Below are 26,534 nucleotides of genomic sequence, written 5' to 3' on the forward strand. Positions count from 1 at the left end.
GAATAAGAGATGTAATAGAGATTCACTTCAAGACTACGGTATGGTTAAGTCTTTCGAGAAAGGACACAACCGTATTTAGAATCGGATAATGCGCAGAAGTTGTATGAGTCGGATGGGAAAACATTCTTTTAGTGGGAAATGGTTTCCCTGAATGATTATACTACGTATATAAAAGTTTTTCATAATAAGAACTGAATTAACATATGAAAGGATGTCGGGTACCATAAAGACACAGATGTTCTGGCACATAACATAAAGATAATTAGTAGGAGGCGCCAGCCTGGCGCAAGTTGCGCCAGAAGCGCCAGCTTGGTGCAATAAGCCAAGAGCACCATCCAAAATATTTCTCGTTTGAGCGAGTTATTAAATAAAAGCAATGAAAGAATTTGCGAGTCCGTGAGAACCTCGATCGACGATAATAACTGTAAAGTATGTCTAACATTTATTGCAAAGAGTTGTGAGAACCTGTGAGAAGTCTTCTTCATAGATCTCTTAGTAAGAAGAGACAACAGTCTTCCTGTAGACTGCTTCCTTTTCCTCAAACCATGCCATAAGGAATCATAAGCGCCAGCCAGACGCCTGGCTCTAGCTAGAAAATAATTAGTTAATAGATATACCTTAGAGCAAATTATGCTTTCCTACATAGAGCTGGGAAGTTACTTAGTCCCTTGCACTGGAGTGGTCCTTCTCGTTCAGGAAAAAAGGGGGAGGATACGGAAGAATTAACCGAGGAAAGAATAATTCCCCTTCCGATATACTCGAATTAGAGGAAAATTGAGAAGAAACATCCAACTATGGAAGTACTGTAGAATTATAGGATTCTTACAGCACCTCTTGCCTATTTTGATATCGAGATTTCCTGACCACGGTTTGCAAGTAATGGGCCATAAAGGCTCCAGCCAGGCTTTAACCAGGCGATAGGCGCCAGCCAGGCACGAAGTGCCAGCCAAGCGCGAAGCGCCAGCCAGGCGCGAGGCATCAGCCAGGCGCGAGGCGTCAGCCAGGCGCGAGGCGCCAGCCAGGCGCGAGGCGCCAGCCAGGCGCGAGGCGCCAGCCAGGCGCGAGGCGCCAACCAGGCGCAAGACATCAGGATCTCCAATTTCTCAGTATTTGGAGATAGACTTTCCAAGAGTTTCCTCTTTGAGAACTGACACAAGATCAGTTTTTTCCTGACAGGGACACAAGTTGTCGCACAGGCGGCCGTGGCCCTTGTCAGGATTAACTGAAATTGCTGGAGTCTCTAACAAGAACAGACTTCTCATGTCAGGTAATATAGTAGTCGCGTGATGCGACTTCTTTCCTGGCAAGAGGAGTTGTTTTGGGAGAAACTTTCTTTGCCAGATCAACCCTCTACTGACATTATTCTAGATATCGCACAGGTGAACGTGGTACGTGTCAGGATAAGTGGGTTCTTCTGCTTTATAGACCTTTACATGGTGAAGAGAACCGATATCTTTAGAGGTCTCTCGCTTTCCTCAACATTATGAGACAAGTGATAGAAAATATATCGGACTCATAAGTTTTAATCTGGGTGCAGGTTTTAGAAAGACCTTGGCAACCCCTTTTTTATTGCACGTTTCGGCTAGTCCCTTGAACCATGCAGCTCCTCTTTCTCCTCTTTCATTGTTATTAACAGGATGTTATATTATCCTACTCCTATGTTAACATATAACAAGGGAGACCTTGTAATGTTTTGGTACTGGAAAAGGACTCGTAGGAGCTCTCAGTATTGAGTGAGAGGCTCTTTCAAGTATCTGAACCGTACATTACGGCCTGATGTCCTAGGATAGGAATCTTGACTGATTCTCCTCGCTCGATCCTGGATCAATTATTAGGAGAATAGGATAATAATAATTTGTTGTTTTGCAGAATAACGATGATAGAATTTTCCATTCTCTCGTTGCCCAGGCATGAGGTCAGGAAAAAAAGAAATATAAGAGAGAGGTAGCAATATACGCCATCTTTATGTTAGTAGAATGGGGAGGGGAATAAAATTTTAGTCTTTTTCCCTAAAATATAAACTCTTTACAGAATGTAAGACAAAGGGCGTCAGAGAAAGAGAGGATAATACGTTATGCCTCATTTTAGACTTAGAGAGGTTGGATTCTCAGAGGTCACGTTCTTCTCACAGCAGGTTTGGAAGTCTTTTCCAAGACAGTCTGAATATTCTTTCAGCATCTATTTTAAATGGACCTTAACAACCTCTCCACTCTGAGTCTGCCTGCGTGCAGACTGACCAGAAGTGGACATGAATGAGAGGATGTTTCAAGGTAAATGACAGTAGTCATGGATAAGATATATAATTACTGCAGATCGTGCTAGAGGGAATGAGGAAACTGTCCTCTTCCGATACCTCTGTGAACCACATAGCGGTTTTTTCTTCCCTTTCAGAGGGAAGAATTACCTTTGTATATATCTGCTATCAAAGAACGCAGTAAAAGGCTATACCCTGTCTCTATAAAGGGAATTGGAGATAGCAGAGCATTAAGATCTTCGGGATCTTATACAATACCTCTATACGACAAGACTAGGAGATCTTATAGTTACAATGGGATCCTATTTGGGCCTCAGATTCCGTGTTCTGACAAGATGGAAGACTGCTCCTCATCAATGTTTCTCTTGGTACTAATCGACCAAAAGGACGAGTGAGATTTTGGCTTGGAATCTGGAATCAAATTTTAGAAAGACTCAGCAATGGTTCCTGCCAGCATGGTATGTTTGGCAAAAGAACTAAAACCTTTTTTTCCTGGATCAACGCTTTCAGATAAAGGATTCGTTGTCCAGGCAATGTATTTACGTTGTCATCTACAATTGAAGATAAGGTTTAAACGTTTGCTGACAGAGTCTTTGGAATACGATGAGGGCTCAAAACTACTTCCCAGAAGGTTTGAAGAGATATATTTAAAGAGCTAGAAATCGGGAATCCTCCCAATTTCAGCTCAGAGTCTCCTTAGACTTCCAGGCTCTTTCCCTGCCTTCGTGCAAGGATAGGGAAGATTTTGCAACAAGAGAACTCATCAACATGTAGGAAGAGTGCTCGTTAGCAACTGAAGTATCAAGTATGATCCTCCTCGGAGGAAGACTGTCTCTCGGACTATTAGATTTCCTATCGTCTACTGGATGTAGCTGACTAAAATTACCTCCCCTTGTTGCAGAGGCCATAGGCTCAAAGTGAAAGAATTTCTTCCACCCTTTTCCATTCTCCTGATAAGCGATTGTGGATGTTCAGACTTTCGGACAATGTAGCGCCAATCAGGCGCCAAATGCTAAACAGGCGTAAAGACGCCAGAGCAAGACAGTCCAAATAAACACTGTCATTGTCTGATGAGGAGAAGGAGTAGGCCTCCAATCTGGCGCAGATGCGCTAGAGGCGAATAAATCAGGCAAATAAAGTGTCCGAGGTGGACATCGCCAGTTTTCATCGAGAGACTTAACAAGCTCGAATCTCCAGCAAGTGGGGAGAAGTCAGCCAGGCGCCAGGCGCGAGGAGCCAGCCAGGCGCCAGGCAAGCGAAGCACCAGCCAGGCGCGAGGCGTTGCTGGGATAGGGAGCCGACACTGATCCTTAACTAGTGAATTAAATTTTTTTTTATTTTTTATTTTATCATAAGTGTATTATTTTCTGGGTTATTTGAAATGTGAGCTTGGGGGGGATAGCTTTTCACAAATTAAGCACAAACCCTCGTGTTAGATCAGGTGATCGGGATCGGTGTTGTGCTCCTTAAATTATGCCAATAGGCATTGGTGTATTGTCATGTAAGTGGATAAGACCCCATTGACAAATGACCACTAGATTCTGTCAAGTAAGTGGATAAGACCCCCATTGACAGATCTACAAGAACTCTTAGCCATAGGTCACATCCTCGCTGAGGCTCTTGAGACGAAGCAGACTACTAGCAATAGCTAGGAAGTCGACCCTTCGTCTAAACACATAGGAACCAAGGTTTTATTTATTTATTACCTAAAACATATGTTGTTTACCTGTCTATTCAGTAATAGCTGTCTTTTACCCTCCACCAATGGTGTTAATCAGCTATGTATATATCTGACGGAGGTAAGTTGAATGTATAAAAATGATATTGTTATGATACAATAAAGTTTTATACATACTTACCTGGCAGATATATACAATTAAATGGCCCACCCAGCCTCCCCTCAGGAGACAGCTGGAAGAAAAAAATATGAATTAGAGGCGGGTATGGTTCCTATTCCCGCCACCCAGCGGCGGGGGGGTAGATCACCTGACCTACCTGCCGCGTGTGCCGCGAAATTCGAATTTCTGTCGGACGACAGAGTAATAGCTATGTATATATCTGACCCAGTAAGTATGTATAAAAACTTTATTGTATCATAACAATATCATTTTCATACATTCACCTTACCTGTCAGATATATACATAGCTATCGACTCCGTCGTTCCCGACAGAAATTCGAATTTCGCGGCACACGCTACAGGTAGGTCAGGTGATCTACCTGCCTGCCGCTGGGAGGCAGGACTAGGAACTATTCCCGTTTTCTAATCAGATTCTCTCTGTCGCTGGCAAGGTAAACATATGTTTGCTTTTCCCTCCCTGATGGATTTTCGTGTTTCATCGCCATCGATCTTTTCTGGGCCGACTTTTACAGGGAAGTACTGGATCGCTGGTTTGGCATACGTTTTTAATAACTTTTTAATAACTTTTTAATAACTTTTAAGGAATTAACTTCGAAGTTTTCGAAGAAAGTATATGTAACTACCGAAGTGTTCGGTAGACAATTACATAGTTTGCAAGAAAGGGAAATATAAATATTTATTCATTGATGAAGTGTAATAAATGTTAGAATTGATTGAGGAAAAATAAGGTAACTTCCGATTTGAGGAAGTCAGAAAACATAGAACTAGATATGCTTTCTTTAGGAGCTTTAATAGCCCTCGTTCTGACAAGCAGTTAGAATATTAACAGTACTAGTAGTGTTGTTTCCTCATCACCTTCTTACTTCACAGAAACTACAAATTCATTTGCAATTTGAAGATAAAGGAATGTAGCTCAAGATACGAGCTATTATAAGGTAAGAAGTGATTATAGTGTTCCCCATTGCATTAGAGGGTGCGTCTGATCGGCTCTGTCTCGCTCCCAGGCCTAGACCTCTTCCAGACTCACAGGCCCAGAGAGAAGGAAATGTCGAAAGCCGTACGGAGGTTATGGAGAATCCCCACCGATCAGGCGTCCCCTCGGCAGGTTCTGTAGAACGTCCCAGACTGCCAGGATTAGCCATTGGAAAGGCATCCTAATTCAATGTGTTCTTCCCCTTATTAATTATCGTCTTAACGAATAATGAGAAGAAACATTCAACGGCGTAGGTTAAATGAAAATGCAAGATACTCTCGTCTGGCTATCGGAACCTCAGAAGAGACGGAGAAAGATTGCGGTAGAGGCATTGCTCTATCCGGGTTCGTCCCCCCGTACAGCTGGAAGGGGGGGGGGGGCTCTATCCCATGGGGGTTTAAAGTAGTTATTTCAATAAATTCCTCATCGGTACATGTATATGAAAATATATCTATTCTGAGAGATCGAATTAGATATTAAAGGATATTGTTGAGTTGAATGAATTATATGGATCTCGTTTAATGATTACACACATATATATAATTTTTAAGCTTCTAACGCCTTGGACATGAAACTCCAGTAAAGAGGCTCAATGCGCCTAAAAGCGCCTGAAACAAGGCGCAAAGCGCCTGAAACGAGGCGCAAAGCGTCTGAAACGAGGCGCAAAGCGCCTGAAGCACGATGAACCAGGATCTTCATCGGAAATGGAAGTCCTTCTCATTCAGAAGAAAGGGAGGGCTATGTCGAAAATGGAAGTATTGTCGAATTCTAAGCAAGAACAAATATACAGAGATCGGAACCTTCCGCACACAAAACCTTCCGCACAAGCGGAACCTTCCATGTCAGGAAGACATATTACTAGACGTACAGAACTTTCCAGGCGAGGATCGCCTGTCAGATGCTCGGAATTTTCCAACAACAAGAAAACGTTCCAAGGGCGATACGTCTTCTAGGATCCAGGAGTATTCGGATCACGATACTCCTCAGGCGCCAGGAGTATTCGGAACGCGATACTCCTGCCAAGCACCAGGAGTATGCCGACGAGCATGATACTCTCCTCCCAGCGCCAGGAGTATTCGGAACGTGATACTCCTACCAGGCGCCAGGAGTATTCTAGGCAAGATACTCCTGCTTAGCGCCAGACACTTTCTCCTACAAGAGCTTGACAACCGCCGAGAGTCCTCCAGACGAAGGGTGAAAGACATTCAAGGCTTTTCCTGATAGGGACGGGAGTTGTCGCACAGGCGGCCGTTGCCCTTGTCAGGATCGTCTTATTGCAATAAAGGCTAGAGCAAGTTCGGTTTTTTCCAGGCAGGGACTCAAGATGTAGCACAGGCTGCCGTAGCCCTTGTCAGGTTAGAGTCGATACTGCGAATAGCCCTTCACCTTTCGAAAGGAAGCGCTCTCCTTCGGTTGCTCAATCTTGCCCCAAAATTGAGGAATGGAAGATAAAGCAGAATTGTGAGAATTAGTTCAGGATAGTAAGAGGATATTAAAATCATTCCTCCCCTTCCAAAATAGATTGCAACCAACCATTTACAGAAGAGGTGCAATCGTTTGGAAGTTGAACAAGATTCGTACGAGCTCTCATTCATGGATTAGAGGCTCTTCCAGATAAGAAAGGCGTAAATACGACTTATCTCCAAGATAATAAAAGCTGGAGAGATTATCTTCGATCCTCGGTTGTCATTTGCAATATCTTTCGACTAATACTCATTCGGGATTATTGACGAAATGAACGAAGAGAGTAAGATTTCTATTCTTTCTCTGCATGTCAGAAAGGAAAGAGTGTCGTAGAAGGCTTGCTGTATATGATTACTGAAGGACAAGTCATAATACGCATACCATAGTTTGCCTGTCTGGTTCGCTACGGCGGGATTGTCTATATCCTTAAAGGATTTTAAACAAGTAAAGACTTCGCTTAAAAGGTTTATTACGACAATACCTATTCAGCCTCGGTATTTAACAAAGGTTGTTTGCCTAAAATTTGCATTATTGAGAGTTGACTTAGACTCGAGAATAATTTTATTATTTCCATTCATTGAAAGGAGTAAACTGGACAACTCAGAATGAAGGCAGCCAGGCAGTGAACGACACGGCTGTAATTGTGAGCCAATCCAGTACCATCCGGTTCTCGGTCGTGAATGGGTGGTTACATCTTTCTCTCCTAAAGGATCGAATGCTTCACCGTATATTCCCCATAAAATCATGGACTTAACCACGAATTGAGGGAATTTTTAGGCAAACATGAATAACATCGTATTCGTGTTGCTAAGGATATCTCTCTGCCTCGGCGAGGAAAAGAAGGTAGTAGAAAATGCACCCTAAGATAACGATACGCTTAAGCCTTAAGCCCCTATTACACGTATCCGGTTTCCTACGGCGCCGTCGGTCGCAACGCTAGCATATGTTCAAGCCGGAGCGTGTGATAGCAAATTGGCCGTATGAACGCTCACCCACGGCCGGCCGGATGAACTTTCGCCAGTACTAAAGTTGGCCGTACGGCCGTCGTACGTCTCGACTGAGGACGTAGCGTGTAATTGCTCACCGTATGGTATGACATCAGTCTGAGGCTGCACCTGTACATTTATGAACCTTGGATACTCTGGAATAAAGTTTGAAACTTCTTTATTTTTTAAAATTAACCTGGTATGAATGTTTCATACTAAAACAAGAAATTAGTTATTTGTGCAAAATAAACTTACCTTCAGATATTTTGGGCCTAAACATTTTTAGATTGCTGCACATGTTTCTGGGATTATTGCACTGAGAGAAGGCTGCGATATAATTGTTGTAAACTTTTAGATGCGCTATATGTTCTTCCCTGTAGCAAGAAATCTCAAAGTGGCTGAAAGACGCTCATGTGGCCTAATTGCTTCTCTCATGCAAGTGTCCTTTTTTTCTATTAAAGGTGATACCTGACTTAAGAGTTCCAAATATGTGTCATGATCCATTCGCATGTAGTTAAACCAGTCATCTTTTTCTAGTGCTAGTTCCTTCATTAAGTTAACATGAGAGTATTTTTGTCGTTTACGCAGCCAATGTTTGGAACAAATCTTCCTTTTTCTTGTTTTCACCTTCAAATAGCACGCTAGAGCAATAACAACGAGATTGTCGTCGAGAGAAGACATGTCACTCCTTCACCACAAACAGTGCTACACTCACCCACTTGCCACCGGCCGTTCAAATACGTGTAATAACTCTAGCCGTAGGCCAGAATTTTCCTACAGCGCCGTAGGCCAGGTTGGCAGTAGGAAACCGGATACGTGTATTAGGGGCTTAACGCACACACCGTGGGTTAATTACAGCGCTCCTACTATCTTACAAGAGTTTCATAGATGAATGCTGTTACCACAATGTGATAGGATAATAAAGAATTTTAATTAGGCAGAGCACGATTTAACATTCATTGGAATGAGTTTGTCAGACCCTGCGGAAAATACTCACAGATATCTTCGCAAGGCAGAAGATGAACAACCTTATTATAGATTGCTTCCTTTTCCTCGAAACAAGAGAGGTAGCAAGATACGCTATCTTTAAAAATTTTAAGAGGGGAATAAACTTTAGTTTTTTTTTTCCCCCTAGTTGTATATATTCTTAACACATATTAAAATAAATGGGCATCTAAGGAAGAAGATGAATGCATCATTTTGGAAATAAAAGGTTGGATTCACAGAAGTCACGTTCTTCTTTCAGCATGTGTCGGAAGGTTTTTTCTAAGAGATTTGATCGGAATCTATTATAAATATTACCTGAAAAAACCTATTCACTCTGAGTCTGTCTGCGTGCAGACTGACCAGAAGTAAATATGAATGAGAGGATTTTTCAAGGTAAGCTTGATAATTCCTTTAAATATGCGAAAGACATAGAGTTGCTGCAGATCGTGCTAGATAGAAAGGGGAAACTGTCCTCTTCCGATACCTCTGTGAACTACATAAGGATTTTCTTCCCTTTCAGAGGGAAGAATCACCTTGGTAATTTATGCTATCATGAACACAGTGAAAAGATATATTCTGTCTAGACAAAGAATATTAGACATAGTAGAGAATTAAGATCTTCGGATCTTATACAATACCTCTATACGATAAGATTAAGAGATCTTATACTTAGATTGGGATCCTAATTTGGGCCTCAGATTCCGTGGTCCGACAAAATGGAACTGCGCCTAATCAAATGTTCTCTTGGGCCTAAACGATCAAGAGGACAAGTGAAATTTTGGGATTTAGAATCTGGAATCAAATTCTATGACGACTCGGTAATGGGTTCTGGCCAGCATAGTAGGTTTGGCAAGAGAACTAAAGACCTTTTATTCCTGGATCAACGCTGTTAGATAGAGGTTTCGTTGTCCGGGTAATGTAGTGACATTGTCATCTACAGAAGAAGAAAAGGTTTAAACGTTTACTGATAGAGTCTTTGGAATGCGAGAAGGGCTCAAACTACTTCCCAAAAGGTTCAGAGAGATGCATTCAAGAGCTAGAAATCAACCATTTCAGCTCAGAATCTCTTTAAAAGTCCAAGCTCCTTCCCTTCCTTCGGGCAAGGATAGGGAAGCTTCTGCAACGAGAAAACTCGTCAACATGTAGGAGGAGAACTCGTTAGCAACGGAAGTATGCAATAATGATCCTCCTCGGAGGAAGACTTGTCTCTTGGAATTTTGAGATTTCCTATTGTCTACGGGATGGAGCGGACTAAATTGTGATGAATGTGCAGGAGCAATTAGCGTCTTTGGTAGGAGTACTTTCTAAAGATCATACTCGTAAAAAGGATGATAAACTTCTGATGAAGAGATCCAAATACCGATCTCCTGTCGAGCGCGACGAACCCTACAGGGGTAGTTGTCGCACAAGCGGCCATCTCTGGGGGGGACGCGATGGCGTTTAAGGCAGGGCGAGACGTGAGGAAGGAAGTAACTCCTGCCAAGCGTCTGGCGCCAACTAGGAGCCAGGCGCCAAGTAGGCACAAAGAGCCTGACTTTAACTATAGATCGTTCTAGGCCAAGATCTTCATCCAAGCAACAAGAGCCAACTGGAGAAGAGAGAAACTCCTGATAGGAGTATAGCGCGCCCGCCAAGCGCAATATATCTGCCATGCGAAAGGCCATTCCATGAGCGATACTCCCGACCAAGTCACAGGAGTAAATTCGGAACTAGATCGCTCCCTTCCCATAGTCGGAGTTATTCGGGAAGAGATACTCCTGCCAGGCGCCTAGAGTACCCGGACCTCGATACTCCTCCCAGGAGCCAGGAGTATTCTAGATTTTTTACTCCTACCAGGCGCCAGGAGCATTCCGAAGCTTATACTCCTCCCAAGCGCCAGGAGTATTCGGAACTTAATACTCCTACCACACGCCAGGAGTATTCTGAACAAAATGCGCCTACTAAAGGCCAGGAGTATTCGAGGCGCTCTGCGCCTGACAAGCGCCAGAGGATTCCAGCGGCCGTTACTCCTACAGGCGCCAGGAGTATTACGAAACTTATACTCCTCCCAGGCGCCAGGAGTATTCGGAACTTAATACTCCTACCACGCGCCAGGAGTATTCTGAACATAATGCGCCATACTAAAAGCCAGGAGCATTCGAGGCGCTTTGCGCCTGCAGGCGCAGGCGCCTGCTGAAAGCCAGGAGTATTTGAGGCGCTTTGCGCCTGCCCAGGCGCCAGGCGCCTGATGAAAATGCGCCGGCCAGGCGCCTTGCCTGACAGCCAGAGTATTTGAGTGCGCTTTGCGCCTCCAGGCGCCGGCGGCCTGATGAAAATGCTCCGGCCAGGCGCCCAAAGCGCCCTGATTAAAATGCGCCTACCAGGCGCCGGCGCCTGCTGAAAGCCAGGAGTAGTTCGAGGCGCTTTGCGCCTGCCAGGCGCCAGGCGCCTGCTGAAGCTAGAGTATTCGAGCGCTTTGCGCCCTGCCAGGCGCCAGGAGGATCCACCCAAGCACGTTATCTCCTCCAGGCGCCAGGAGTATTCCGAAGCTTATACTCCTAACAGGCGCCAGCAGTATTCGAAGAGCGATACTCCTGCCAGGTGCCAGGAGTATTCGAATAGGTTTTACGACTGTCAGGCGCCATGGAGTATTCTAAACAGGATACTCCTCGCGCCAGCCAGGCGCAAGCCAGGCGTTAGGCTTCATCCAGAGGAGATCCAGTTCAAAGAAAGTCCTAGTCTTCTTTGAAACAATGGTGATCTCTAGAGCATTTCATAAGTGACTTGATGATACCTTCAAACAGCTGAGAATCTAAAAAGCTCTAAAGTGCGAGCTGTTGCAAATTCTTGTTCTTTTCGTAACAATATGTCAGGAAGACATATTAGCGTTAACATATAGGAGATGCAATTATGGGTTGGCTTCTCATTACACTAAGGACGTCAAGTTAACCTACGAGAGATTCTTCTCTCTTGGTTTATACGTATCAGCGGATACGTTGCTGGGATAAGGAGCCGACACTGAATCCTTTAAGGTAAGGAGTTGAATTTATTTTAACTCAATGATTTTTATTGGAGGTTTGAAAGGAGTTTGGGGGATAACTCTCTTTCAATTTAGCGCGAACCCTCATGTTAGGAACAGGTGATCGGGATCGGTGTTGCGCTCCTTAAATAAGTGCGTGTTGTCATATAAGCGGATGTGCTCCCATTGACAAACGCCAGTTAGGATTCTGTCGAGTACGTGGAAGAGACCCCATCGACAGATCCACAAGAACTCTTGGCCACAGATCACTATCTCGCTAAGGCTCTGAGATGAAGCAGACTCCTATGCAATAGCTAGGAAGTCAATCCTTCGTCTAGAAACACAGAGGAACTAAGGTCTATAAATACCTACAACATATGTTGTTTACCTGTCTAGTCAGTAACTAGCTGTCTCTTGCCCTCCACCAAAGGGTGTCAATCAGCTATGTATATATCTGACAGGTAAGGTGAATGTATAAAATGATATTGTTATGATACAATAAAGTTTTATACATACTTACCTGGCAGATATATACAACTAATGAACCCACCCAGCCTCCCCGCAGGAGACAGGTGGAAGAGAGAATCTGATTAGAAAACGGGAATAGTTCCTAGTCCTGCCTCCCAGCGGCAGGCAGGTAGATCACCTGACCTACCTGCCGCGTGTGCCGCGAAATTCGAATTTCTGTCGGGAACGACGGAGTATAGCTATGTATATATCTGCCAGGTAAGTATGTATAAAACTTTATTGTATCATAACAATATCATTTTTCAATCTACTTCATGTGTGAGTAGTGTGTTTGAGGCGGGCTAGGCTAGCTAGCCTAGTAATACGCCAGTTATTAATTTTGGAGGTAAAGGAAAGCCCTCATCCATCCGCTATGCTCATGCATGTTGTGTACGTGGTATTATTTGTATTATCGTATTATAATATTATATTGATATGCTAATTTTATTTTGATGAGGTTAGTTTGGAAGTCCTACACGCATATTACCAACCCTAGCCTACCTGACCAGATCGAGGCCTAGGTTTTGGAGGGTAGGCTAGGCGTTTGTGTATGCTACTCGCTACCCATAGTTGGTACTAGTCCTGGCTTACCTGACCAGACCGACATATTGGTTTTGGAGGGTGATCCATCACTAGAGAGTTCCTCTCTTGTTACATAAATGTAGATGCTAGGCCTATCTTACCTGACCAGGTCGATATGTTCAATTTTGGAGGGTTAGGTTAGGCTCTAGAATGTCTTCTTTCGTGACGTACTAGTAGGCGCTATCCTAGCCTACCTGACCAGATCGGTGTATCTGATTGTGGAGGGTTAGGCTAGGCTCGTAGATGGGCTTGCCTTTATTCGTCGGTACTTCCAATAATTCCTTATCAATAAATTTTGTAAGTATAGCCTTGGCCGTTACCTCCTTTAGTGTGTCAGTTGGCATGCCGCCTTCGGCCCCTTTAGTAGTAGGCTACTTCATGGCTTCTCGGAGGGTGGTAATCACCTGACAGGTTGCTGTTGCCAGGCGATTACTAGTCTACCTTTCTCCTCCGGGCTCTTACTTCCATTCCGGACTCGTTCCGGCGGTGCTTCGTTAGCTCGCTGACCAAGTAATCCTACTAGTGAACAGCAGCTGGAGTGTCGAGCACTGTTCCGGGGGATTAGTCGTAGGAGGTTAAGATTACGTAGTCTCTGTTGGTATGTCTCCGGGCCTGTGTATATTTCGGTGAGGTGTGGTCTACCATCACATGCGCCAGAATTTTATACGCCGGAGTTCTACGTACCGCTGTTCCCGCCGCTCTGTTTTCTGTATTTCTCTGTTGTTATCGCTGCTTTCCCCACTCTGGTGGGGGTGGAACTCGGCTTAGGCAACGCGTTTCCAATTGACTTGGAATTGCTATCCTACTCCGGTGTGATCAGACTCAGGCTTAGGTTTTACCTTGTTTCCCTGTTCTGTTCGTATCAGGCCAACTCCGCCGGTCATAGCTATTGCGATACCGAGATTATGGATTCCAGAGCAGGCGGAGACAATCAGAGCTTTACGTAATGTTAAATTATAATAGTTGATGTTTACCTTTAGCGAGTTTTAGTAGAACTAGTCTAAGTGTAAACATACCACCGGAATTAACTCTGGCGGAACTATTTGAAGATATTCATGTACCAATTTTAACTTACAGATGGTACGCTGTCAGGAGTTGGGTTGCACAGCCGTCCTCCAACAACCGTGTGGTCATGAGGTCTGGCTTCAATAACAGATCTTTTGTTGAAAGCCAGACTGAAGGACATCAATAGGGTATGGCGGAGAAGAGCCAACAGCAGACTCAGGGACAAAATCTCCTTGATTCCGCTGATACTAAGGAAAAGACTTCATCCATGGGCAACAGTCAAGAGTCTTTCCAAGTCGGTACCGCTCCATTTTCCCCCGCCGTCTCTAGTAGTCCACACGGACGCCTCTCTGAGCGGATGGGTGGGCTATTCTCAGTACAAGAAGGTTGAAGGAAAGTGGTTGACAGTATTCCGCCAGTTCCATATCATCATCCTAGAGGTAATGGCCATTTTCCTGACCCTGAAACGACTAGCTCCGGCCAGGAATATTCATATCAGACTAGTCTTGGACAGTGCAGTGATAGTTCACTGCCTAAACAGAAGAGGTTCCAAGTCGAGCCACATAAATCATGTGATGATAGCAATCTTCTCGTTGGCAATGAAACATCATTGGCACCTGTCAGCTACTCACCTGGCAGGATTATGGAATGTCATTGCGGATTCACTGTCCAGGACAACTCCACTGGAATCGGAGTGGTCCTTGGACGCAAAGTCATTCAATTGGATTTGCCTACAAATACCGGGCCTTCAGGTAGACCTATTCGCCACGAAGTCCAACCACAAACTTCCATGTTATGTGGCTCCCAATTTGGATCCTCTGGCTCACGCCACAGATACGATGTCCATAGACTGGAACAATAGGCAGAAGATTTACCTATTTCCGCCAATAAACCTTTTGATGAAAGTTCTACACAAACTCAGATCTTTCAAAGGGCGGATAGCACTGGTAGCACCCAACTGGCCGAAGAGCAATTGGTTTCCTCTTCTACTTGAGTTGAAACTCCGTCCCGGACGGATTCCCAACCCAAAGTTGACTCAGGTGGTACAGACTCAGACACTGTCAGCTTCCTAAAAAATTCTAAATGCCCTAACTTTATGGGCTTCATGAAGTTTGCGGCACAGAAAGATGCTAATATTGATCCGCTAAACACATTGTTCGTGGAATCAGACAAAAGAAAATCGACACTCCGGCAGTATGATTCGGCAGTGAGGAAGTTAGCCATCTTTCTGAAAGAATCAGATGTTCAGACAATGACTACGAATCTGGGAATTTCATTTTTTAGAACTCTGTTCGAAAAAGGCCTAGCTGCTAGTACCATTACCAAGACTAAACCTGCCTTGAAGATATTTCAGTCTGGCTTTAATATTGATTTAACAGTTTGTTCATGAAACTTACCTGTCAGATATATATATAGCTATATTCTCCGAAGTCCGACAGAATTTCAAAACTTACGACACACATAGTGGGAGATCAGGTGGTTAGTACCCATTCCCGCCGCTGGGAGGCGGGTATCAGGAACCATTCCCATTTTCTATTCAGATTTTCTCTATCGCCGGTACTGTCAACACCTGTTTTCAGTACCTCCGTCTTAGGATTTTGTAAACTTCATTGCCGCCTAATTATCTGATTGTCTTTTGGTTTTTTGACTTGGATTTGTGGCTAGGCATACACTATCGTGGATTGATGTGAATTTGGCTTTGACTGTTCTTTGGATAAGATGTCTGGATCTAGTTCTGCTAGTTTCAGAGTGTGTTGTGTGCAAGGGTGTAAGGTGAGGCTACTGAAAGCTTCGGTAGACCCTCACTCGGTATACACGAGGTGTAGGGGGCATGTTTGTTTGTTGGAGGATCGATGTAAGGAGTGAGAGAGTTTGCCTGATTCCGAATGGAAGACGTATGATTCGTATGTACGCAAGTTAGAGAGTGACAGAATCAGGAGATCTTCCTCCAGGAGTGCTTCAGTGAGCAGAAGTCAGGGTAGTGATATGTCACCTGCTAACCCTTCTGTAGACTTTGTTTTACCTAACCCTGTGGTGTTGCCTTCGGGCCCTGAGGTTGTGTCTGCGGAAGGTACATAATGCCCTTTCTGTTATTATTGAGTCTATCCGTAACTTGGAGTCTAAAGTGCTCGCTCTCCAATCTAGTGTTGTGAAGTGTGGTGAGGTGGTGTTAGTGCCCCTATGTTGTTGTGGAGGGGGCGTCAGATCGCCCTATAATGCCTCTAGGTCTAGACCTCTGTCGGAATCCCAGGACAAAGGGAGTGGGCAAGTCGAAAGCTGAAGGAGGGTTACGGGGACTCCCCACCGATCTGGCATCCCTTCGGCAGGACCTGATGACGCTTCCCAGACTGCCAAGGATCAAGCACGGGCACGAATCCTTAAGGATTGCTTCTCGTCCTCCGAGGCGTCCTCCCCGCACAGGGGTTGGAGCTCTCGGAAGGACTCTCGCCCTCTCAAGAGAAGTTTTAGAAAAGAGGACGCCTCACGTCCTCTTTCTCGACCTGCGTTACAGTCGTCGCCTGAATGTTTCGACGCCTTTCCCCCGCAGAAGAGGACCAGGACGTCTTCGGAGGATGACGCTTTTGAGTGCCCCAGTCGCTCTAAGGTTGTTCCTGTGAGAAGGAAGAAGGCGTCCCCTCACCCCTCATCTTCTCACAGGATCAGCCCTTCCCCTGATTGGGAATCTTCTCCATCTAAGAAGATTCTCCTTGACATGCGGCAGCAGTTGGCCTCGTTTTTCGCCAAGAGGGAGGCAGAGCCCCGTCGCCGCAGGAAGGATTCGAGGCTGCCTATCAAGAGGTCCAGGATATCCCCCTCTCCTTCTCCTCGTTCGTCGCCCTCCTCTGCTTCGTCGCCTTCTAGATCCCATTTACCTCCCCAGCGCTTATCTAGAAGTGTCGATGAGCGTCATGCAGGACGCTCTCTAGACCGTAAGGCTCGTCTTGGCGACGATCGCCATACTTCTTGCTATGATGCTCCTCGTGCTCTTCTTCCTGACGCTCGGCGTACTGCTCACCAGGATGCCTCTCAGGCTGCTCGCGTTGACGCTTCTGTTGCTACTGTGTCCCATCAGGACGCTCATCAGGACGCTTTTCAGGACGCTCGTCGCTCTACTCACCAAGACGCTCTTCAGGACGCTCTTCAGGACGCTCTTCAGGACACTCTTCAGGACACTCGGCAGGACGCACCTTTAGCGTATCATCGGAAAGCTTCAGAGTGTGCAGTCAAGGATCCCCGGCCTTGTTTTACGGACCCTTTGTCGGATAGGAGACACCTTTTGCGAGCGGGGCCTCAAGGTTTAATTGCTTCACGATCTTTGAAGGACTCTTCTGTTGCTCCCGTGGATGAGTGAGAGTCTTCGGGTGAGTCGCAGCCTGCGGATGAAGAGGAACCTGTTTCGTCTTCATCGTCGGATTACAAGGTTTTGGCCCATCTTTTGAGGGACTTGTTTGGCAACAAGTTTCAGCCCTCGGCCCCTCGCTCTCCTCCTTCGCAGTTGGCTTCGTCGAAGACGAGGAAAGCTCCAGGCTTCATCAAGATGGCCACTTCGCTCTCTACGAAGAGAGCTTTCAAGAGAATCCATGACTGGATGGACTCCAGGAAGGCTCAAGGCAAGACTTCCTTTGCCCTACCTCCAGCGAGGTTGAGCGGAAGGGCGGGCATTTGGTACGAGACGGGAGAGGAAGCTGGTTTAAGAGTTCCTTCCTCTTCCCAGGGGGACTTTGCCAGCCTGGTAGACGCTCCTAGGAGGTCTCTCCTGTCCTCTGCAAAGGTTTCCTGGACGCTTTCAGAGTTAGACCATCATCTGAAAAGGCTGTTCAGGATGATGGAGGTATTTAACTTCCTAGATTGGTGTTTGGGAGCCCTGAACCTGCAGTCTCGGAGTCCGGACTCACTTTCGCTTGAGGAGCTGTCCAGCGTCTTAGCCTGTATGGATAAGGCAGTCAGAAATGGTTCTGATGAGCTGGCCTCCCACTTTTCTACAGGGCTTCTTAAGAAGAAAGCCTTATACTGCAACTTCACGGCAAAGTTGGTGTCTCCTTCTCAGAGGGCAGAGTTGCTGTTTGCCCCTCTATCTAGCCATCTCTTCCCGCAGTCGATGGTAAAGGATTTAGCAGTCAGCCTTCAGGAAAAAGCGACCCAAGACCTCCTGGCTCAGTCTTCCAGACGTCCTGCAGCCCATCCTACAACTCCTCTTGCTCAGGCTTCCAAGAAGCAGATGCCCTTTCGTGGCGGTGCTTCCTCGAAGTCTCTCTAGAGGCAGAACCCCTTCCAAACCCAGGGGTAAGAAGTGACGCGTCGGGCCTTCAGACGCCTGTCAGAGCAAGGCTCTTATCCTTTGCAGAAGCATGGAAAATAAGAGGGACGGACAGCTGGTCCCTCGAAATCATCGAAAGAGATTACAAGATCCCATTCCTCAAAACTCCACCGTTGAGCACAAAGCCCATAGATCTGTCGCCCTCCTACCAACCTGCGAAGCAACAGATTCTGTTCGATCTGCTCGAGCAAATGCTCGAGGAGAGAGCTGTAGAAAAGGTTCTAGCACTAGAATCCCCAGGCTTCTACAACAGGTTGTTCCTGGTACCGAAGCAGTCTGGAAGATGGAGACCTGTCCTGGACGTCAGCAGGCTGAAGCTTTTTGTCAAAAAGGACAAATTAAAGATGGAAACGTCTCAGTCTGTTCTAGGAGCCTTAAGACCAGGCGACTGGATGGTTTCTTTAGACCTCCAAGATGCCTACTTTCACGTCCCGAATCCATCCTCAGTCAAGGAAGTACATGAGGTTTGTCTTAAAGGGACAGGTCTTTCAATTCAGAGCTCTCTGCTTTGCGCTAAGCACAGCACCGATGGTTTTTACGCTTCTCATGAGGAATGTGGCGAAATGGCTTCACCTCTCAAGGATAAGAGTCTTGCTTTACTTGGACGATTGGCTCATTCGATCATCGTCGGAGTTGAGGTGTCTGGAGGACCTTCATACGACGCTGCAATTGACGAAGGCCCTAGGACTTCTGGTAAACTTCGAAAAGTCCCATCTGATCCCTACGCAGTCCATTGTGTATCTGCGGATTCAGATGGATTCAGTGGCTTTTCGAGCTTTTCCATCCCCGGAACGTCAACAGAACTGCTTAGAAAAAGTGTCAGCCTTCTTGGGGAAGGAAACATGCTCGGTGAGGGAATGGATGAGTCTGCTGGGGACCATTTCCTCGCTGGAGAAGTTTGTTTCCCTTGGGAGACTGCACCTCAGACCGCTCCAGTTTTTCCTAGCGGAGAACTGGAAAAACAAGGAAGACCTGGATGTGACTCTGAACATCTCTCAGTCGGTCAAGGATCGCCTAAAGTGGTGGGACAATTCCGTTAGCTGGCAGAAGGCGTTTCTCTCAGCCTTCTGAGCCCCGACCTAGTGTTGTTTTCCGACGTGTCCACTGCGGGTTGGGGAGCAACACTGGGAAAGGAAGAAGTGTCAGGCATCTGGAGAGGGGAACAGATGTCCTGGCACATAAATCTAAAAGAATTGGAAGCAATTTGGTTGGCTCTCCAGTTCTTCGAAGAACGAGTCTTTGGCCGAGTTGTCCAGATCAACTCGGACAATACCACAGCTCTCGTGTATCTCAAGAAGCAGGGAGGAACACACTCTTGGTCCCTGTTCGAGTTAGCAAGAGAAATCCTGCTGTGGGCGCAAGCACGGAACGTAACGATCCTGACGAGGTTCGTTGCAGGAGCTCAGAACGTCCATGCGGATCTTCTCAGTCGAAGGCAGCAACTGCTTACGACCGAGTGGACTCTTCACCTAGAAGTATGTCACGAGTTGTGGAGGCTATGGGGTCGTCCATTAGTAGATCTCTTCGTAACATCGAAGACGAAGAGGCTTCCTCTATACTGCTCCCCTGTTCTCGATCCGGGAGCAGTAGCGATAGACGCCATCCTATGGGATTGGACGGGGATGGACGTTTACGCCTTTCCCCCGTTCAAACTCTTGGGAGAAGTGATCAGGAAGTTTGCGGCGTCAGAGGGAGCGAGGATGAAGCTGATTGCCCCGTTTTGGCCTTCGAGCGACTGGTTCACAGAGGTCATGTCCTTCCTAGTGGACTTCCTAAGGACCCTGCCCGGGAGACTCGATCTACTCAAACAACCCCACTTCGAGAGGTACCAAAAAAACCTCTCTGCTCTGAGTCTGACTGCGTTCAGACTATCGAGAAGTTGGCCAGAGCGAGAGGCTTTTCAAGACCAGTGGCAAGAGCTATTGCCAATGGAAGCTCTCGTACCAATCGAAGTGGGCCGTCTTCAGGAGATGGTGCAGGAAGAAGGGCATTTCCTCCACCACGACCTCTGTGAATCAGATTGCTAACTTCCTCCTTCATCTGAGGAAAGTTGATAAGCTGGCAGTCCCAACTATTAGAGGATACAAAAGTATGTTGTCGGCAGTCTTTAGACACAGGGGTTTAGATCTGTCGAACAACAAAGACCTTCACGATCTTTTGAGGTCTTTTGAAACCTCTAAAGTGGCTCAACCAAAGATTCCGTCATGGAACTTAGATGTATGTAGTACGTATTGAAGTTCCTGATGTCGAGTCCTTTCGAACCTTTACATTCTGCATCTTTAAAGGACGTGACCAGAAAGGCTATTTTTCTAACCGCTCTAGCTACAGCAAAGAGGGTTAGCGAGGTTCAAGCCATCAGTAAACATATAGGCTTTAGGGGACATAATGCGGTATGTTCCTTAAGCCCTTCGTTCTTAGCCAAGAATGAAAAACCGTCCAACCCTTGGCCCAAGAGCTTCGAGATCAAGGGGATAGCAGAAATTATTGGGCAAGAACCAGAGAGAGTCCTGTGCCCTGTCAGGGCTCTCAAGTTTTATTTAGAAAAAACGAAAGAGAGTCGAGGTCCTTTGGACAACCTGTGGTGTTCCATCAAGAGACCAGACTTACCTATGTCGAAGAACGCACTGGTGTTCTTTTTAAGGAGTACCATCAAGGAGGCTCATTCGTCCTGTCGAGATGGTGATCTTGGACTTTTAAGTTAATGCTCATGAGGTGAGGGCCATCGCAACCTTGGTGGCATTTCAAAAGAACATGGTACTCAGTGACATCCTGGGTGCCACCTTTTGGCGAAGCAACTCTGTGTTTCGCTTCACACTACCTGCGGGATGTGAAGACGACATATGAGAACTGCTGCTCGCTAGGGCCATACATTTCTGCAGATACAATCTTGGGGGCAGGAAGTAGCACTCATCCTATCCTGTAGAAAATGGTTAGGAGAGTTTTTAATTTTATTGTATTGGTTTATGGTTGTTGGGTCGGCTGCCAAAGGCGGACTTCCCATTCTTTAGCCTAAGTTATGTGGGATTAACTTTTGATAGGCTTGGTCAGGTGGTGGTTTTTTGCTTCGTTGCCCTCATCGTATGGTCAATATGGTCTAGTCATATTGTGGTCACGCCCCCGTTGACAGATCATCTAGAACTCACCAGCTATACAGGTCACTACCTTGCTGGAGACTCTAGTAAAGCAGAAGCAGACTTAGGTGACAGTAATCACGAAGTCAGCTATGCTAACAGGTAAGGAACCAAGATGTCAATCATCTGCATGTAATTTGTTTCCTAAATCCTATTCTGTCTCTTCCCGCCTCCAATGGTGGGATTCAGCTATATATATATCTGACAGGTAAGTTTCATGAACAAAATGATATTGTTATAATACAATAAAGTTTGTTCATACTTACCTGGCAGATATATATAATCAAGTACCCACCCACCTCCCCTCAGGAGACAGTGGCACTAGAAAATGTGAATAGAAAATGGGAATGGTTCCTGATACCCGCCTCCCAGCGGCGGGAATGGGTACTAACCACCTGATCTCCCACTGTGTGTGTCGTAAGTTTTGAAATTCTGTCGGACTTCGGAGAATACAGCTATATATATATCTGCCAGGTAAGTATGAACAAACTTTATTGTATCATATTCGTACTTCTTGACTATCCCTAGAGCATGTGCTCGTCTGAGACCAGTAAACTGGCCTCGTACTGTCTCCTGGTTTTTAAATGACGTTCTCAAATTAGCTTCAGATACTGATAATGAATCATGCTCGTATATAAGCCTTCTCAGGAAAACATTATTTTTACTGAGCCTGGCCTCAGGTGCCAGAATATCTGAACTGTCGGCTCTCTCTAGAGAACCAAATCATGTTGATTTCCTCCTGTCAGGAGAAGTTCTGCATTCTCTGGATCTGAAATTCTTGGCAAAGAATGAAGACCCTCAGAACAGATGGTCTCTGTGGAAGATTGTCCCTCTTCCACAGGACCCATCATTATGTCCAGTTATTACATTAAAATCTTATCTTGACAGAACTTCTAATAGGTCTTCAGGTCCTCTTTTTATTAGAGAGAATGGTGGAACCATTTCCTTGAAGGCCATCAGACAACAAATTCTTTATTTTATTAAACAAGCTAATCCGGATTCAGTTCCTCAGGTCCATGATATCCGAGCAGTGGCTACCTCAGTCAGTTATTTTCATCATATGAACTTCGATGATCTCAAAAAGTATACGGGTTGGAAATCTCCGACAGTATTTAAATGCCACTATCTAAAGTCTTTAGAGGCCCTCAAATATTCTGCAGTGGCTGCAGGGAACATTGTCTCCCCTGTTACAGCCTAATTATGTATTTTGTAATTTTGTATATTATTAATTATCATTGATTTTGCTATTAATTACCTTTTGGTACTCCCTCTCACCTACCTGCCTCGCTTGTATTCCCTGCCTTTTTGCCTTTTTGTTACGGACTGCATTGCTTATCAACCCACTCCTGCACTTGTACATAGTTCATTATTTCATGTGTTGTTATATTCATTACCTGTTCTTATTTTTCCTGGTGATGGTATGAATTTGGTCATATATTATTATATGTTATTTACTCCTTGTATTTTGTTATCCTTAACTTGGATAATTAAAACAATAATTGCAAGAAAATTTTATTTTACCTTTAATATATCATATAAAATTTTTTGTTTTACTCCCAATTTACCAAGCTTTAGAGAATGAAGGCATAAATTTATGTCAAATTGCTTTGCCTTTAGGAGCAAACGAATATTTTCTGCAAAATTCTGTTTGAATCAGTCATATTTTTTATTTTAATATTCTTTTGCAAAGGTTCTAACAGTTGTGTACTATTTCATATCTGTTTCAGATATTTAAGATTTATGTTGCTGAATTAACATCCCTGTAATACGTACAATTGTTGAAATGTTTGGGACTCAAGAATCAAACAGAGGGGCTTTTTTAGAAGCCACAAGGGAAGCTCGAGAGGAAAGAGCAGCTGAAAGACGAAGAGAAGAAGCTGCTATCAAATTACAAACCTGCATACGTAGATGGCTCTTACAGTGCTCTCAGGACAAGAAAGTGAGGTGAGCTGCAGTAATATCACTTACTGTTTGTTAGACAGTGTTTACAGAGTTTAATTTAAATACTTTTGTATCAGTACAAGAGGAAAACCTAGGCTAATTCATATCAATTATTTTAGCTATATATGTACATTTTTCCATCTTCTCTTTTATGATATATGTACATAGTACAAACTCTGGTGTTACAATAAGCTCTAGTATGCAGGCAGAATGTTCCCAGACCTTGTCAAATTTCACTAGTATAGACAATAAATAGCACAAGTCCAAGAACTCTACCTTGAGAAACCATGAAATGTCATTAGTAAAGCTACTAGTATACTGTCCATCAACACAGATCCTTTGGATTCTGCCAATTAAAAACTTATTTAAAGTAATAATAAGATATCCACCAATTTCCAATAATTTTAGCTTGTAGGTAAGTGTTTCATCATTCACTTTCAAAGGCTGCTTTAAAATCTATACTTCTGTTGCATCTACTGCTCTGACACAGTTCCTTGTTGGACGAGTGGCTTACATACTCGCCATCGATTCGGCAGTCGCGAGTTTGACTCCCGCTCTGCCAACGTGGAATCAGAGTAATCTATTTCTGATGATTAGAAATTCATTTCTCGATATTTGTAATGTGGTTCGGATCCCACAATAAGCTGTAGGTCCCGTTGCCAGGCAAAAATATCTAATCCTTCGGGCCAGCCCTAGGAGAGCTGTTAATCAGCTCAGTGGCCTGGTTAAACTAAGATATACTTAACTTTTACTCTGAGACATCCCCAGGAGATGAAGGAGCTGCAGAAAGCACTATGGTATTCTCTTTACAGTATATACTAGGGGAGCCTTCCCACTGTGCCTTTCTTGAACATTTGGCCTTTGTCAAAAGTCTCTTGCCCATAAGTGGTCTCGGCAGACTTATATGTCATCTAGGAACTTTTTCCTAATGACAAGAGGAAAGTCCACTAATTTCTTGTTCAGCATTGTGGGAGCTGCATAGATGATAGTGTAAGCCAAGGGCAGTCCTTTCTCACTGGTCCTTTGGGCCCAGCTGCTGATCCAACTAAATTAGTCAAAACTTTTCCTTCTTTCTGCAATTTTTTAATTCTTAACTAACATCCTTCTCTCACGTAATATTTTTTACTAGCATTTCGGATCAATTATGTGGAATTTTCCACTTATGTTAAATTTTACTGCTTAGGTGAGTCTGAGAAGGGATCGTGGTTTGGAAGGGGTTTGCATTCGAAGCTAATTGTGGGAGTTGTGGTGGTTGAGTCGCCACCTGATATGGTTTGGACCCCATTGCTGCCTTGAGGGCGGAACCATCTCCAAACATCAGCCCATCGGAATCTGGGGGGGCCCCTGATGTTTGGGATGGGACTCCTGGCTTTTGTCCGGAAGCCCACCAGTACGTTTGGAGTGGGGAGTCGGTCCTCATTAGCGGGGGCAGAACTCCCAGCAGGCGGAGAGGCTTATACCTGGGCCACTGCAAGCGTATTGGTGCTATCCCGTAAGGGTAGGGTATGGGGTGGACCATTGGGAGTTGACTCTCACTTGTGCCATTGGTGGAGAATTTGAATACCTGACTGACCCGCGATACCTTCTTGATATAACCAAGCAGTCTACAAATTATATTGAAATTTATGGATATCGACAAATGTTTGCCCTCCCTGGATCTGACGACTTAACGGCACTGGCGACAACTTCAGGCATGGACACGGATATGAGCTCGGCTATCACACAGAACCATGCACCAAGACACCAGGGTGCTATTAAAACTGGTGGATTTGACATGAATAATAGAGTGCTTTATTGCACTAATGCAAGCCTTTCGTTGGACTAAGAGTGCTTACATAGTGTCGCAAAACAGTTTGGTAAGGTAAAGAGGATTAAAATGCTTCTAGAAAAAGACAAGCAGTCTTTTTCTGCATACATTAGGTTTTGTTCATGAAGCTTACCTGTCAGATATATATATAGAAGTATTCTCCGAAGTCCGATAGAATTTCAAAACTTACGACACACGTAGTGGGAGTCAGGTGGTTAGTACCCATTCCCGCCGCTGGGAGGCGGGTATCAGGAACCATTCCCATTTTCTATTCAGATTTTCTCTGTCTCCGGTACTGTCAACACCTGTTTTCAGTACCTCCGTCTTAGGATTTTGAAACTTCTTTGCTACTTAAGTATCCTGATTGTCTTTTGGTTATTGAACTTGGATTTGTGGCTAGGCACATGCTATTTGTGGACTGTTTTGCTTTTGGCTTGATTTTTCCTTTAACTAAGATGTCTGGGTCTAGTTCGGCTAGTGTCAGAGTGTGTTGTATGGAAGAATGTAAAGGTGGGTACACACGTGAGAGCCGAACCTTGTATGTGTAACTGAGTTACGCATATACGGTTACAAGGTATCAAAATGTAGAGGACGAACCGTAACCACGTTAAGCACGTAACTTCATTTCAATCCACTGCGATCACCAGTCTGTCTCTGTCCGGGTTGTTTACCGACGATGGCCACCATGCAAGTAGCAGCTGCCGCGTATATTTATACACATTATTTAACGAAGATGAAGCGAAATAAAAGAAGATGGTGGCAATCAAGGTTATATACTAGAAGGGTAGAATACAGTGGTCGGGAATTACTCGCTGACATGAGATTCCAAGAAGTTTCTGGCCACAGTAAAGTCTTTTCTTCGTAATAGCTAATAAATTGAAGGACCTCTTCATCACTTCAATCAGCCATGGTAGACATATACGTACTGACTGACCAAAACAAGGGACTCTACTATGGACGGTCTTGTTCATAGTTGGACGGTCTTGTTCATAGTCGGTGTTAACAAGTTCAGCAACCTCTGTTTGTTACGCGTGTAATACAGGTCCCGTCCACACATGGCGTAACGTTCAAAGAGACCTCCCTTTGATTCGGAGCCCAAAAACCGACAATTGGCGGGACGGAGGGCGAACCGAGCCTCGAACCTCGCGGGTTCGGGGGGGTTCGGGTTCGAGGAAACCGTCCACACTTGCGTTTTTGTTACAAGAATCGGTTACAATACAAGGTTCGGTTCGCACGTGTGTACCCACCTTAAGGTGAGGCTACCGAAGGCTTCGGTAGACCCCCACACAGTATGCACGAGTTGTAGGGGACATATGTGTATGATTGATGATCGTTGTAAGGAGTGTGAAAGTGTGTCTGATTTGGGTGGGAAGGCGTATGAGTCCTATGTGCGCAAGTTAGAGTGTGATAGGATCAGGAGGTCTTCCTCCAGGAGTGTGTCAGGCAGTAGACGTCAGGGCAGTAATGTTTTCTCCTGCTAACCCTCCAGTAGATTTTGCAACTCCTAAACCTGTAGTGTTGCCTTCGGGCCTGAAATGGTGTCTGTGGAGGGTAATGCCCTTTCAGTGATTCTAGAGTCTCTACGTAATCTAGAATCCAAGTGCTCGCCTTGGAAGGTAGAAGTGATAATAGTGCAGTGAAGTGCAGTGATAGTGCCCCCCCCCCCCCTAGGTGTTGTGGAGGGGGTGTCAGATCGACCCTATAATGCCTCTAGGCCTGGAT

At 45.1% G+C, this 26,534-nt stretch overlaps 1 protein-coding gene across 4 annotated transcripts in view; it reads left to right on the forward strand.

Annotated features, from left to right (window-relative positions):
• Nucleotides 1-26,534, forward strand: part of LOC135216336 (ubiquitin-protein ligase E3B-like) — a 776,183-nt gene that overhangs the window by 230,018 nt on the left and 519,631 nt on the right. For all 4 annotated transcript variants that reach the window (XM_064251540.1, XM_064251539.1, XM_064251543.1 and 1 more), the window contains exon 2: nt 22,792-23,008. In XM_064251540.1, coding sequence (XP_064107610.1) covers nt 22,848-23,008 — 161 coding nt within the window. In that variant the 5' untranslated portion in view covers nt 22,792-22,847. The remainder of the gene's footprint in view (nt 1-22,791; nt 23,009-26,534) is intronic.

Source organism: Macrobrachium nipponense, chromosome 6 (genome assembly GCF_015104395.2).
Source record: "Macrobrachium nipponense isolate FS-2020 chromosome 6, ASM1510439v2, whole genome shotgun sequence".
NCBI lineage: Eukaryota > Metazoa > Arthropoda > Malacostraca > Decapoda > Palaemonidae > Macrobrachium > Macrobrachium nipponense.